Consider the following 17,142-nt stretch of genomic DNA (forward strand, 5'->3'; position numbering starts at 1 on the left):
CATTCTTCATACGAAAATGTACAACCTTTTTTAATCAAAGAGAGTTGACATACCTTTGGTGAGCTGGGTGGAGTACTGGTTAACTTTGCATTCTGTGGTGAAGGCGTTCTGACACAGGCACCAATTGTAGGTTTGGCAGTGATTATCATTTTATTCACATCCTTATGTTTCACATTGTCAGACTGTACGATAGTTGATGAGTGTGGTTTCTGTGGAGTGCCTGCATTGCTCTCACAACTACTACTATTGGAACAGACTGGTGAATTATTTGAAAAAGACAAGACTGGAGAAGGTGTTGGTGTTGGTAGACTTGGTGCATTGGCATGCCTCAATGCTGTGGAAAATAAAAAGAGAGAAATAAAACAATGTTAATTACCTAGAACATAGCTTACATTGACATCTATATTTGGTTATTTTAAACTTGCACGTTAAGACTTTAATGTTAGATTTATTGGTATTTTGGGACATGTGATATTTGATGTTAGAAATCAAAGCAAAACAATAACAGGTAGCACATGATTTGCTTTAATTGACTTATTAAAATTGTTTCAATTTACCAATGACAACGACATTGGATGCACACAGACACAGACACACACACAGATGAAAACACATGACTCATGTTTCTTAACTTCATCCCACAGTAAATAAAAGAAGTATGAAACTGTGCCCAAAGGCTTATAACTAATTTGAGACATGGTACAATGCCTGAATCCTTCATATAAACAAGTCATTGTAAAAGATGTGCACCTGTAACCTAATATATATGATCATTATACCAACTTAGTATAAGGTCCTTTCAAATATGAATGAAATATGTACATATACAAGCAAGTACTAGTTCAGTAACTGCAGAAATGCTTCAACTATAGACACAACAACTCTAAATCACAAAAGAAATCAAAAAAGCAAAACTTTATAATTAACATGACAATCACTCCACAATTCCAGTACAAAATTAAGCCAAGCTAAAATAAACATAGAAGAAATTTATTGCAGCTATGACCGATTATAATGGTACATGTAAAGTACGGAAGATTTGACCTCACTGTTCCTACAATCTTCACTGCTCTTAATTTACTAGAATTGAGAATGCATACATGTACCTAGCCAGACATTAACACAATTCACTTACTCACCCAGTGCGTTATGTTACTGGGGTGAACGAGAACAGATCTGCCAAAATCACTGTTTAGCTAAAGCAATTAGGCAGGTGGTTATGTAAAACAGATTCAAATAGTAGCTTATCTTTTGAGCAGTATAGCATACTATGATTACTGAGTATCTATAATGAATAGGTTGAATCAATCAACTGCTAGGGGGCACACATTCAGAACCAATAATGCTCCAAATCCTACAGGAATAAGTACTACAAATTTATAGAATAAGCTTGCAGGAAATAACAGGAGTACATTATCGGTACTGTTTGTTATTGGTAGTGGATAGGGATTACAATTGTGATGAAGATCATTAGTTATCACAATATCTGTCTATACATAATTAATTCTGTCTAGACATCATATAGCAACACAAATCGTAACAAATGCAATCCATGATTTTATCATCCGATTAGAAAGGCAAACCACAATTCAAGAATTTGAGTAAAACAGGAAGATTATACAGCACAGATTCAACTCTTTTCCACTGATAACAGTTGTCTTTCAAAAATTAATGCTGTACTAGTTAAAAATGTTTTATTTTCTACTAAACTTTAGTCACAATATCAACATCAAATTATGTTACTTATCCAATACAAAAATTGACAAGACAAAAAATGACATTGCATATTTTCAATAATTTGCACAACACATATTATATTAAATCATTACATAAATAACATGCTCAGACGAAAACGCATATACAAACCAGACTAGCTACAGGTTGTATTTAAGATTTATTATAGGTGATCTTAATTATTTGATTGAAAAATCAACAATGTACATTGTATACACTACAATTTTGTATTTGCTATATTAGAAACATATCTTTAACAGACTATCTCGCATAAATCAAATATTGAGTGAGCAGAGATGTTCAAATAATAGCTTTTTAGGATCTGTCCCCTCAATTATATTGGACTGCAAAGAAGGAATTATGTCAAGTACTTTTGCATCTATTCCTTGAACCATATTTTAACATTTTGTAGAATAGTTATTTCCTTTACAATTTCAATTAGTAATTTTCAAGTATGAGACTTGAATGTTGGTGACCTCAGGATACCAAGCTCTGAAATCAGATATTGCAATAGTCCCAAGTATCTGATTATTGAGTTGCATCTCAATTGGGTGACTGTATATTACATGTAGGATAGCAGTGAAACAACAATTTATAATATGAATTTCAAGCCTAATCATGTAATTTTTCCTATTTTCAAGTTTCACCTGAATTAAATGACTGGTTCTAAAATACTTTTACGACATGTTAATTTCCTTTAATGCAAGATTCAGAAAACAAGTAAATTCTTATAATTAATATAATGAATGGAAATTCAGCGATATTAACGTGTCAAATCATACAGCAAGCCTAAATGTATCTATTTCAATGTGTTTCATGCCAACAATTTAAAAAAGAAATAAAAAATTGGTTCACAAAAATCAAGACATGACATGCATTTTTGTTCATTGAAAATATTTTTTTCTTTTCAGTTTTTACAAATGATTCGCATCTTTCAAATTAATATGCATGATAACCCAAAACAAAATTAATGTTCAGTATTCCAGTAGAATAAGATTTGTGCACAGTAATAGAGCAGCAATATGATATAAGCCTTGGCTTTGTGCTCTCAACAGTATTATTTATCTTAAATCTGTGTGGACTTAACTGCAAATATTTGATACTTATTATCAACATGTCTGACACACAAGAAAAAGAAAAAGACTGCATTTTATGATTACCAAGAGTACAGGCAGTATTATTAAGTAGAGAATGTTGATATCTATGTGTATTATTTGACCTACACAGGAAGAATCTAGAATTCAACCAAGTGATTAGCAACATGATAGTACATTAGCCACTAAACACTATCAAATTATCAACGCAGTGAGAAATTTAAGAAAATAAGACCTGCTTAAACGATGATGAACTAATCTGTGTCGAGTTTGTTTCCAAATTGAAATTGATCTTGTTTCATTTCCTGTATCTACAACAACATGTAGCAAGGAGTCAATTATGACAGTCAGGTCATAATTAGAGCAATTTAGACTTTGGTTCATTCATTTCACAGGTATCTGAATATCATTAATGTGTATCCTTTCATCTTTTTTTCATGTATTCAAGTAACTATAGCAACGCTATATTACTGGTAGATCTTGTTAGCAGCACTAGATAACAAGAGTTTGATGTTGATTACCGGTATATTCATACTATACTTTCTCAGTTAGAACAGCTTAATAATATCGTATTAGAAGCCCAACTCCAATTGAAGTGCATATAAACCCAAAATTGCATTTGCTGTAAACTGAAGGAATCAACAATAACAAACATTTTTTATTACTATGTCAGGATACAGAAAGTACTATTAAAATACGGCACTCACTCACTGTTATCTAAATGACAATTATGTTACATATTGCTATCCTACTTGAAACTGTCAACAAGACTTAATCCCAAGGGGTAATGTAGATGGATGAACAATTAAATAACAAATGCTTTACCTTCGTGAAAAGAACATTATTCAAGATAAAGTTGGTAAAAAGCGGTTCATCTTAAAAATCCATCCATTCTGCAATCTCCATCATGGTCCAATTAAAGCATAACAAAAAACATCAAGTATCGGTGATTGATTTTTGTGTCACTTATTTCAAATGAATAATTTTACGAATTGATTATCTATGGCGGGTACTAAAGCATGATAGCCACTCAAATTGGACTATAACATGCAAACAAGGTCATTGTGTAACATCTGACCTACAACCTACTAAATTTCATATGAATTCACTCATTCAGAACAGATGATATAATATTTTTAAATGTCAACCTTAGTCTGAAGATGAGATTACCATAATAATATCTATTATTCGCCCACTTTATTATACATTTAATAAAACTAATTGGTACATCATATCTCAATAACAAACTCATGAAACCCTAGACAATTAATGCCCTAAGAAACAAAAAGAAATATTGAGAAGAGAGCTGAAAAAAAAGACAAGAACTCTTTTTCAAAATAGTAAAAGTGTCATTGCAGTATGACTCTCAGCCTTGCAGTAGAATAGATATATTTACGAAGGAACTATGCCAAACTAACATCTTATACCCCCCCCCCCCCCGGAGGAATATGTTTTAATCTTCTTATCAACACCAACAATCTAGTTCATTTCAAAATCAGATGCAGAAGCAATTCATGCAGGAGATCTTTAATGTATCAGTAATTCTTTCATCAAACACAATAGTGTGCAAAATCAAAACAATTTAAAAGAAGTAATTGCATTATATAGTCCCTTTGAGTTCTAAAGTTTAATAAATATATAAAGTTTGAACATGAACAGTCAGAGAATGTCAGAGATATGGCTCCAAAACTGCATTCACTAAATTAAAAACAAAATTGCCACCAGTCAGCCATTTTGCGTCTCATCTGATAAACAATGTGACATGCTATAAGGTCCCATAAAGTTCAATGTACATATCAAGTTTTAACAAAATTTGTCTAAGCATGACCAAGATCTAGACCCGAAATTGCAGAAATGCTTGATTTAACATTAAACCTTACATTAAAGCTTAACATTAAAACAACTGCAATTCAACTATCTTGTATCTGAATAAATATGCATATGTGCAACGTGGTGTATACATAAAGTTTGAACATGATATGTCAGGACATATATACGGAGATATAAATTGTACATGTAACTCCTGAAATTCAGTTTCGGAATGGCCACCATTCAGCTTGAATTGAATTGTCCAGTGAATAGATGTGCATATGTGTGACATGATGTATATATATATTAAAGTTTAAACATAATCAGTCAATGCATGTCAGAGATGGGGCTCTGGAACAGCACTTGTTAAAACAAAATGACCACCAGTTGGCCATTTTGAATCTGATCTGAGAAACAAAATGATGTGCATTAAGGTCCCATAATGTCCGATGTTTGTAATAAGTTTGAAAAAATCCATTCATACGTGATGGCCGAGATCTGACTTCAGAATAGCAGAAATGCTTGATATTGATGAATTTTCAACATTAAAATAAAGCCTTTCAGCCATCTTGAATGTGATCATGATATCAATGGACATGCATACATGTATGTCGCTATAACATAACATAAAGTCCCCATTTAGTCACCATTAGGACTAAAAAAATGTTTATGGTCAATCCCTATTTCATCATCATGCACTGTGACATAGCAGCATGCCCATAGAATGTTAACATTAACAGTATCCTACTAAATAACTGACTGAACCCTGGATCCACACAGCATTGTCCAGTACATTAAAAGCTATGCAATATCTCACTTGGTATATAATATCAGTGCTTGTAATATCTTATTTTGTGGTATATAGTGAGTGGAACACCACATAGAATCTAGGCTAGAGTGGTGTATAGTGAGTGGAACACTACGTATTCTAGGCTGGAGTGGTGTATAGTGAGTGGAACACCATACAGATTCTAGGCGAGAGAGGTATATAGTGAGTGGAACACCACATGGATTCTAGGCTAGAGTGGTGTATAGTGAGTGGAACACCACATGGATTCTAGGCTAGAGAGGTATATAGTGAGTGGAACACCACATGGATTCTAGGCTAGAGTGGTGTATAGTGAGTGGAACACCACGTATTCTAGGCTAGAGAGGTGTATAGTGAGTGGAACACCACATGGATTCTAGGCTAGAGAGGTGTATAGTGAGTGGAACACCACATAGATTCTAGGCTAGAGAGGTATATAGTGAGTGGAACACCACATAGATTCTAGGCTAGAGAGGTATATAGTGAGTGGAACACCACATGGATTCTAGGCTAGAGAGGTATATAGTGAGTGGAACACCACATGGATTCTAGGCTAGAGAGGTATATAGTGAGTGGAACACCACATGGATTCTAGGCTAGAGTGGTGTATAGTGAGTGGAACACCACGTATTCTAGGCTAGAGAGGTGTATAGTGAGTGGAACACCACATGGATTCTAGGCTAGAGAGGTGTATAGTGAGTGGAACACCACATATTCTAGGCTAGAGAGGTATATAGTGAGTGGAACACCACATGGATTCTAGGCTAGAGAGGTATATAGTGAGTGGAACACCACATACCGCATTCTGGGCTAGAGAGGTGTATAGTGAGTGGAACACCACATGGATTCTAGGCTAGAGAGGTGTATAGTGAGTGGAACACCACATATTCTAGGCTAGAGAGGTATATAGTGAGTGGAACACCACATGGATTCTAGGCTAGAGAGGTGTATAGTGAGTGGAACACCACATATTCTAGGCTAGAGAGGTATATAGTGAGTGGAACACCACATGGATTCTAGGCTAGAGAGGTATATAGTGAGTGGAACTCCACATATTCTAGGCTAGAGAGGTATATAGTGAGTGGAACTCCACATAGATTCTAGACTAGGGTGGTGTATAGTGAGTGGAACTCCACGTATTCTAGGCTAGAGAGGTATATAGTGAGTGGAACACCACATGGATTCTAGGCTAGAGAGGTATATAGTGAGTGGAACTCCACATACCGTATTCTGGGCTAGAGAGGTGTATAGTGAGTGGAACACCACATGGATTCTAGGCTAGAGAGGTGTATAGTGAGTGGAACACCACATATTCTAGGCTAGAGAGGTATATAGTGAGTGGAACACCACATGGATTCTAGGCTAGAGAGGTATATAGTGAGTGGAACACCACATGGATTCTAGGCTAGAGAGGTATATAGTGAGTGGAACACCACATGGATTCTAGGCTAGAGAGGTATATAGTAAGTGAAACTCCCCCTTCTGTATTCTGGGCTAGAGTGGTTTATAGTGAGTGGAACACCACATGGATTCTAGGCTAGAGAAGTATATAGTGAGTGGAACACCACATGGATTCTAGGCTAGAGAGGTATATAGTGAGTGGAACACCACATGGATTCTAGGCTAGAGAGGTATATAGTGAGTGGAACACCACATGGATTCTAGGCTAGAGAGGTATATAGTGAGTGGAACACCACATATTCTTGGCTAGAGTGGTTTATAGTCAGTGGAACACAAAATAAATTCTAGACACGTGTTTTGTTAATGTGTTAACTAACATCTCAATTACCTCTACTGTTTCAAGCATGGCATTTCAGAGGCCATGTACTGTAAATCCACCATGCTTAAAAGACCTGGGTAGAACGTATACGTACACCATTGCATGTACCATATTTGCTCTACTAGAAACATCTCCAATAGAAAAGCACATAAACCAAAATCAAATATTTGGTGTAAAATATTACATATTTTGACCACTGAATGCCTTAAATAATTTTCATAGACGCATACATTGTATGCTACTAATAGATACGGCATATTGTTAATGTTGTTGTACCACTCTCAGTCATGTGACCCATTGATCTGGGTATTCATTTATTTCTATGAATCAGTGCGTTTCTTTGTCTTTCTGCAGATTGTAAAATGTTATGGCTGTATTCATATGCAGAGTGTAAATTACTAACTATTAGCTCGATTAACTGTACTTAACTATAAAACTGACAAAGCAATCTTTTGATATGCAGCACAGAAATCGTTTTATATATGGTGGCACAGCAAATCTTGGATAGTGTGCCCAACTTGAGAACCCAATATACACAATAAAATAGATACAGGTTGATTCAGTCTGTCAGGTTACCAAGTTGACAATGGTAGTGAGCAATATCTTATTTTGTTACATATATATAATTTCTGGCTAAATATGCAACACAATATTTAATCAGAAGTTTACTGCGTGAACACATTGCTTAGCAAGTATTGAGTTCATACTATGAATTATGAATTTATGAAAGTTATCATTCATTTGTAAATTAATTTTAAAGCACATCATGGAGTTTTACAATTAACTTCATGTATGACTGATTGAATTAAGGTCAAACTATTGCCATGGTAACATCATAATGAAGAATAATGATGGATCTTATTTGGAATATCTAGGTCATTAATGAGGAGATTTGATAGTAAATTTTCAGTCATGTTTCAAAAATGTAATTGATTTCTGTGGAAACACATATTATATAAGAGCACTAAATTGGCATTATGATAGGAAGATTGTCACACAGTCCTGTCATATACTACTGAACAAGGAATATTGTTTCCATGGCAAACACAGTATATGTACATTTAGCACTAGCACTTGACACATTTAAGAAAGGTCAAACAATTAAGATGATGGAGCTGTCAGATGCACCAATATCTTTTTAAAGGGAAGGTGACAATGAAGTTTCCTATCTTTTACTATAGTGTTATCTGTTGAAAAGAATTAAGCATAATTTGACCTTAAACAACAACAACAACAACAACAACAACAAAATAATACTTACTGTCAATTTTGTCTGCACCATACTACCTTCACCAATAATTTTTCATACGAAAGATAATACCCTCATTACAGAACATGTTTCGGTTCAAACTGATTTCACAATTTCTGATTTTGTTTGATTTATTCAATTCATTATGTAAACATGACACGCCCACATTAACAATAAACAATTGTTATGTCATATTTTTGAAGACATATAAACACAGCCAATACAGCTTTCTACCTAGGTCTTTTAAATGTGGTGCTTGCTTAACCATGCTTAAACTTTCAAGAAATAGATTATTGGTATGATAATTATTTTTATTTATAAAAAAGATATGATAATTATATATTAATATGTACATTAACCGCAATGCTTGGGCATTTTCCTTGGGTGAACACTGTGGTATTTCCTAACTAATTGTACTAAAAACAGAAACGTGATGTGTTGTATGCTTGATGTAATGTAATGAGTAATGGCATCAGGTCAAATAAATTGGATACAAATGTTTAAGATTAGAATAGAATAGAATAGCTTCCAAAACTAACAATGTAAGCTATTTGATAAGATATTATTGGCAGAAAATGCAGTATACAGGAACTGTGTTTAGATTCGCATATCAATTACTGAGGAACAGACTGAAATTAATTTAATTCGGATTAATTAATTTGTTTTTGTTGCTAAGTGATATGAAAGGGTTATTGGTACAACAAATTTAAGTAATCAGGATTCGAAATTGGTGCCACAGGACAGTCAAATCCTGAAAAGGATTGCCTATTGGGACAATCATTTCTTTTTTTTAGAAATCACAATATTAATATGCAATAGTCCAGCGCAGTATTGTCATTTCACTTTTATTACATGAAGATATACTAGTAGACCAGTGATTCATAATTTATTTGTTCAGATTAAAAATCCATGAGAATTATTGGACAATTACATTTTCATGTGGACAACCAGTTTTTTCAGAATGCTTGTCCCATATTTTTTTTTTTATTTTCATCACTTTTAATACTTGCATAATTACAGCAAAGTGTATACAATATTTCCTTGTCTTTAGACTACCGGTACATGTACGAGAAAAAATTCCCAAAGATTGGTATGCAAATTAGCTAATCAATATACAAGAAATATTGAAGTGACTACAATTTCATAAAAAAGTCTGTAATACTGGTACATGTATGTAAATTAGTTAATCAATATGCACACATTGATATGGTCAGTGCAAGTTGGTAAAGAAGTCTGCAGTTTTCTCTTGATGCACGAAACAGGTTAAACAAAAATTAACAGGTACAAAAAAATAATACAGTTCTTGTTATTACAGCAAGTTGTCAAGTCCAATTCTTATTAGTTGCATTCACGCACAGCTCCTTAGCACGGGCTAAGAGGTCAAATTCCTTAGCCCGTGCTAAGAAAACGTGCGTGAACGCTTAGCACGAGCTAAGGAATGCTAAGTACGGGTTAAATCTGATCCGAATTTAAGACGCGGTCTAGACCCTTAGCACGGGCTAACGAAGTATGCGCAAACGCTTAGCCCAGGGCTAAGCGCCCTCTGCGGCGACCTTTGGGTGTGAAATTGTCCCATGTTCGACTCTATTTCACCAGTCATTACTACGCGCTCGCTTCTACACTGATCGGGTCGCTGTATTAGAGCGTACAGCAGCTCCAATTGTGGACAAAATAAATTTGGTTTGCTGTCTACGACATGCATTAATAAAACTCTGTATTCTGTTACGCCGGTTGTATACTGTTTCTGTGCATCCAAATAAGTTGGGTCCGTCTTCTCTCGCGTTCCTGTGCACGTCGCTTCAAAATTAGAACGAAACATGCCAGCAGCAGAAATAGAATCTCGCGCATATCATCCATTTTTCGTTAGTAAATAGCGGCTTACCAAAGGTCACCAACTAATGGCACCCCTTAGCCCGTGCTAACGACTGGCCCTCCCTGTGCGTGGACGCAATTGGGTCTAGCCGAAATGCAAATATGCTAGATAAGCCTAAATCAGCTTAAATCTTAGCCCGTACTTCGTGTAACGTGAACACAACTATAATTGTAAGTAAATAATAAGTACAGTATTATACACATATGTTTTAGAAATAAAGTGCTCTGGCTGCTGCTAATATTGACAGTAACATATTTGTAACTGTCATTACTCAGAATCAGTAGTGATGTAAACCAGCGAGTGTAATCAGTGTACATACTCTAACCCCAAATTACAGTGTAGATTGCACCAACAATTGGCATATATATAGTTTGTTTTGTACAGCTGACTTGTTATGTTAACAAACATGCATGATGTGGGTTCATAACAGTTCACTCAGCTGCCCATATGTACTATAATAGCGTACAATAATTGAAAATTGTGACACTCTTAATTCCATTTAACATTATGTACAAAGCATTATGATGACAGAAAAATGATTTAAGCCTAGAAATAAATCTTACTGAACAATTGAGACCTTAGAAATAATACATTTACAAACATGTACATAAAATGTTGACACAGACAGGGATCAGGTCAAGGTACAGGTACGTTTACAGGTCAAGGTCACCCTAATAAAGAATGTTTAAGACAGGTTTGCATGATTATTACAGCCCAATATAAATTGATGTGATCCCATATTGTCAAGTTCATACAAGATTCCCTTTAACTAAACCTCTATACAGTCTAACTGTCTGTTTCCCAAAACCGCACAACACCAGACATGATCACCTCTTCACCCTAGTAAACTGTGTAATGGCCACCTCAGATGCAACACCACACAAAACATGGCATAACCATCTCATGTTTATGTGTAGGTTATTTATTTATTCCAACCCCTTTAAATAGGTGGCTTAAAAGGTTGAATTAAGGGAAACTGGTGGTACAACATGAAATCATACACATTTTTAGACAACCTGTAACATCTGTGTCTCTGTGGTAAAACTCCTCCCTGAGATTGATTTATTTTATATCATATTTGTGTACACAATTTTGTGTTTTTAAATCAAACAATAGGATAATGAATAAGTTGAAATTCTATGACAGCTACCTACCCAAAAGCAATACCCAAAACATACATGTATATTCAACATACTCAACTGTATACACCCATTCACCTACAATAGTTGAGAGTATTGATCTCACTGTCTGATTATTTGCAACATCATGACCTAATCACCAATACACAAATGCATTTTACTTGGTTTTGATTAGATACAATTCTTTTTCTTAAAACAAGTATACAAAGAAATATAATTTTTTATTTTTTGAGAATTTCATAGAATATGGACACTGACTGATAGATTGGAGACGTTCTAAATAACGATAAACTAATTCTAGGTGCAGCACAATTTTGTGTCATTATTTTAAGAATATTTATACAAATTGTAAAATTCTGATTTTGCAGGTGAAATATAAATTTCATCACAATTGCAGTAATTTGAGGACTGCACCATGTCATACAGTCTCATAAAACTTCTCACTAACTTACATGGCTATATTTGATATATAATACATAGGGAGATGACATGAATTTCAGCTATTCTGTACTCAAATTGAAGAAGTTAGAATTGACACAGTGAATTTCAACAATCCATCTCTAAGAGTTTGGATTGATGTCTACAGAAACATCAATAGCTGCTTTAATTGATCTAACAAGTGTCTTCATGGTCAGTTAAGCTGATAAAGAATGACTGAGATCTTTGATCTTACCTACATCCTTATGGAAAGTAAATACATGTAATACAAACCCTTTTACATTTCAAGTGGGTAATAATTCAAATTCAAGTGCAGATGGCATGGTGTCACAAACCCATTTAATCAAATAACATTAAAAACAGTTTGCATACCTGTGGTTCATGTTTGATCAACACTGTGAGCTATTTTTAGCATAAATAACACTGTATAATGGTAGATGATGATGATAAATTGTGTCGGTCTTTTTCAGTGCAAAAAGGCCATGCTGTTGTTACAAGCTCAACAGCACAGTTCATAAATATACTGAAGTCCCACTGATCACCAGATTAGACCATGTTTAATCACTTTTATGTACATGTATGTTCAGGCCCAGCACATAAAATCTAGGTCACTCATCCAATAAAAATAAACAGGAAATTTTCAGAAACCTGAAGACTGACTGACAACAGCAACACAACAGTAATAAATAACCATGAACTACCTGATACATTGTAATTTCAATACACCATAGGAGTGCACCTCTCTCTACTTGCATCAAGTTGGTTCCTAAAATAACATATTTAACACATCTTCATGCACATAAATAATCCAAGCAAATGACATGAAATGTTGACCCCCTCTGCTGTGGGGTCAGAATACTTAATAAACTCAAACAGCTATACAAATGTATTGTAGCTATATTACTGACATATACTACCACAGTACTGCACTCACAGATAAATTTCAAATGATTTTGGCCTATTCACATCAAACTTAAACCCTGTTACCGTAAGGTCATTAATTACACATGCATGGGATGCTGTCAATATCTTTTCTATTCAAAATATTATATTTAACAACAGATTCAGAATTGATTGTGTTATTATTGAATATACATTAAAAATTGTAAATTAAAACACAATTATTTAATTTTTTAAAATTAAAAACATAGTGCAACTATTACCATCTTGCCTACTGAGAATCTAGATTAAATAATGTAAATATTGCGCTGACACTACTGGCTACAATTTTGATCTAAAATAGACAAGAACAATGAAGTCATTATAAATAATTATAAATGCAAAATTAATTAATTTTCATGTTCCTCAAATACTTCATGTACTGTATTAATCTCAAAATACGATACAGAATAATATAACAGGAATTGCATAAAAGTTCTAAAATAATAGTAGAGTAATATATATATACTTGTATACATGTATAAACAGAATGTGGCCAAAAAAATTTAAGATTTTGGAAAGCATATTACTAACATCTGGGTTTCATTATCAAGCAATATAAATATCTTCATTCTGTCCAATTGTTTATATATCGAACAAGTATATATTTTTTCAGCCAGATTTTACTATATATCCCGAAAATTACACATGCCAAAATTGAACTTGGTTTGAGATTTCATTGTGATTGACAATTTTTTAACTTGAAGATCTATAAAACATTGTTTGAGTTATTATAACCACAATCCATGTCTAGAATGACAGAAATGTGTGATTTAAATGCATTTTTAACATTAAAATGGCAACCATTCGGCCATCTTGAATTGTGAACTGAATGTATGTGCATATATGTGTAGGTACAAAGTTGAACATAATTCAGAAATATGGCTCTGGAACAGCATTTGATGAAACAAACTGGCTGCCAATTGCCCAGTTTAAATTTGACCTGATAAAAAAAATTGACATGCATCAAGATATGATTTTTTCCCAATGCATAAACAAATCCAACCATGCATGACCAAGATGCAGTTGCAGAATGGCAGAAATGCTCGATTTTAAATCAGATCATCAAACAAATACATGTGCACATGTAATCCCAAGATGGATGATGAACATGTAAAGTTTGAAAGTGATTGGCCCAGGCATGTCCAAATTACAGGTGCGGGATTCAAAGACACACACACACACAGGTCATTCCATGAGTCCCATTCCCAGACTACGCCCTAACAATAATTAAATAGGGTAACATATTAAAGATATCAGAATTCATTTCTAGACAGACAGCATAGAATATGTAAATAAAGTTTCAAACATTATCTGGCATTTGTCACAATAATACTCTTGACTATTTATGAATCACTGTAGTTTTTTCATAGAATACCTAATATTAGAATACCTAATACAGATAAAAACATTAATTACATAAGGTAAAACTATCTTTTGCAAGATTTACCAATTTTCCTGGTTTACAATTAAAAATACATTAAGGCCTCTAACAAATAATAATAATTTTTTATTGTACATATTCAAAAAAGTCTATGGAAAAATTCAATTTATAATACGAATAACAAATGTCCCATGAGTGAAATGTGTCAGCATTCACAGCCTTTAAACAATTTACCTCGTATATCAATTTTATATTATTTTCATGTTAAAACTGTTTGATTGAAAAGACTAATGGTTTTATGATGCATGTAAACACTAAGGTTTAACAGAACTGGTGTCTAAAATGTTTGTGACAGACATAGAATGTCATAGTTGTCCTTACTGAGATTTTCCTCATGTGTACATTGCACATAACACATTTTGCGAACACCTGACTGGGCAGTGTGAACATTTACTATGATAAAAGCAATACAAGGGTAAATCATGCAAGATTTGTACATGTATGTCCCATCAAAGTGCTAGGCTTGTTTATTCATTTAAAGTTCAATTAATGGAAGCAAGTTACAATACAACAAATTATGGTATGAGAATCAACATGTCTGTCAACATGCCTAATAACAAACAAAAGGGAATTTGTAAACAAGCAGCCTATCGGCTGAGATAGCTTCGCTGTTAGCAATGCACATTTCAATTAAAGAACTGAAGACATCACTAGAAAATGAACAATATGTATAGTATCAAAGCAATCGGACTTACAGTTTTTAACAAGTCGAAAATATCATTTTCTACCAAAAATGACAAAAATATTCACCAAAATTAGAGAATTTAAGATATCATCACGAAATGAACAAATCTGAGAAAAGTCTACATGTAGTATCTATATACGTAATATCAAAGCAATTGAACTATTGGTTTTTAACAAGAAGTCGAAAATATCACTTTTTACCAAAAATTACAAAAATATTCACCAAAATTAGAGAATTGAAGACATCATCACAAAATGGACAAATCTGAGAGAGGTACACATGTAGTACCTATACATTTGTATATGTAATATCAAAGCAATTGGACTTGCGGTTTTTAACAAGAAGTCAAAAATATCACTTTTTACCAAAAATGACATAAATATTCACCAAAATTAGAGAATTGAAGATATCATCATGAAATGAACAAATCTGAGAGAGGTCTACCCAAGGTACATATACACGAAATATCAAAGCTTTCAGGCTTGTAGTTTTCAAAAAGAAGTCGAAAAAGTAAAACATTGACACGGACGATGACGCCGGACAATCACACATACGATAAGCTCTGTGCGACAAAGTCGACAGCGGAGCTAAAAAACACATTAGTACATTTTAAAAAACATACATAGATTTTCATTTTGCTTTAGGTTCATAATTTTGGATTCCAATCACAGAATTGAAATTTAATACATTAATTATACAAATTGATATTACTAAATCATATGAAAACAAAGCATAGGAGGCAGGGTTATTATTACTCAGCAAGGAATTAATTGTTTAGTAAATCATCTAAAACAACTCGCTGGGATTAAAACAGCATTTACATTTGACCTTAAGGTATTGATACTTGCCTCCCTCATGAATACTTTGTGAATTTTAATGGATTCCTGCTACCACTTCCTTTTACCTTTGTTTCCAAGGTCATTGTGTCAGAAGTTCTTTCTCAGTGTCCTCAAGAATGTATCCTCTTTTATAATCCATTAACTTAAGTTGTCAAGTCTTTTGAATATACAGCCATAATGAATTCACATTCATCAAACTTACAAGTAAATCCCTACAAAATCAAAACTGTTTTCTACTTTTTGGAAAAAGCCTACACCAAAAAGCACTTCAATAATGCGCCCTCACTGGCCATTTACCAACTTACTTTTTCACCTTTAAAACATGATTTCAGTTTAGGGGTTAGCGTATGTTTAATGTGTTTTTTTTCAATATTTTTTTTTTATTTTAAATTATTGATGGTTATGACAGTATCTATGACTGTGCTTTTAGTCTAAACGAAAACTCCATTTTATAAGGCATATTTCAACACTCGCATGAAAGTAATCCGAATTGACACTTGATGAAAAATCCGATTTGCATATCAATACTACAAAGTTTATGTAATTACGGTACTAATTTCGCCCAGCCTTCTGCTTTTACACCCACAGCTTATTGCTTGATTTTCGACCGCATGGTCTTGTCCTACTGGAAACCGACAGCATTTTAATCGCTCTTTTTTTTCGCTCGCTCGCTCATTGAAAACATTGACTGCTCGCCCAAACACTGATCACACATGAGTAGTCGAAATGGTGGTTTTTCAAATCTAATAGTTGCATGACACTCAATCGTCAAAGCATGGATGTACTAGTACGTCCCTGGTCAAAGCAACTTAACTGGGACCTCTTGTTACGCGTTTTCGATGCTTGTTCTAAATGTAATATTTTATTTTAATGAGACAGTTACGTGAAAAGGGCATAGGTAACTTCTTTCGACAGAGCAGAAAAACAAGGAAAATGTTAATGAATAATTCCAAAAATAACGATACCAAAACCACGTCGGTCAACAGCGGTCGGTCTGGTATAATTTTACATTAAATTTTCAAAATTAAGTCACGATCAGTGAATGAGCTCGATCTATACGTGTACCGTAAAAGTGTTCCCACAAAAATTATTTTGACTAAAACGGCCACATGCTCTGAAAAAATAGAACAGAGCTTGACATAAATGAATAATTCAGAAAAAAACGTGTCAAATTTAGTTATAGCCATAAATATTTGGTGGCCAGACGATGAACAATTCGAAAATCAGGATTCATGCGGAAGTCCTTCAGGGCTGAAAATCATCGACCCTACTCTGGGTTACCTTATTTCACAACTAACAAAGAAAACTGAT

General features: G+C 33.8%; 1 protein-coding gene across 1 annotated transcript in view; it reads right to left on the reverse strand.

Moving 5' to 3' along the window:
- Positions 1–17,142, reverse strand: part of LOC102807102 (uncharacterized) — a 98,302-nt gene that overhangs the window by 13,667 nt on the left and 67,493 nt on the right. The window contains exon 5 of the mRNA XM_006815922.3: positions 54–334. Within this exon, the coding sequence (XP_006815985.2) occupies positions 54–334 (281 nt within the window). The remainder of the gene's footprint in view (positions 1–53; positions 335–17,142) is intronic.

This window comes from Saccoglossus kowalevskii, chromosome 3 (genome assembly GCF_978046115.1).
Source record: "Saccoglossus kowalevskii chromosome 3, keSacKowa6.1, whole genome shotgun sequence".
In the NCBI taxonomy this organism is placed as follows: Eukaryota; Metazoa; Hemichordata; class Enteropneusta; family Harrimaniidae; genus Saccoglossus; species Saccoglossus kowalevskii.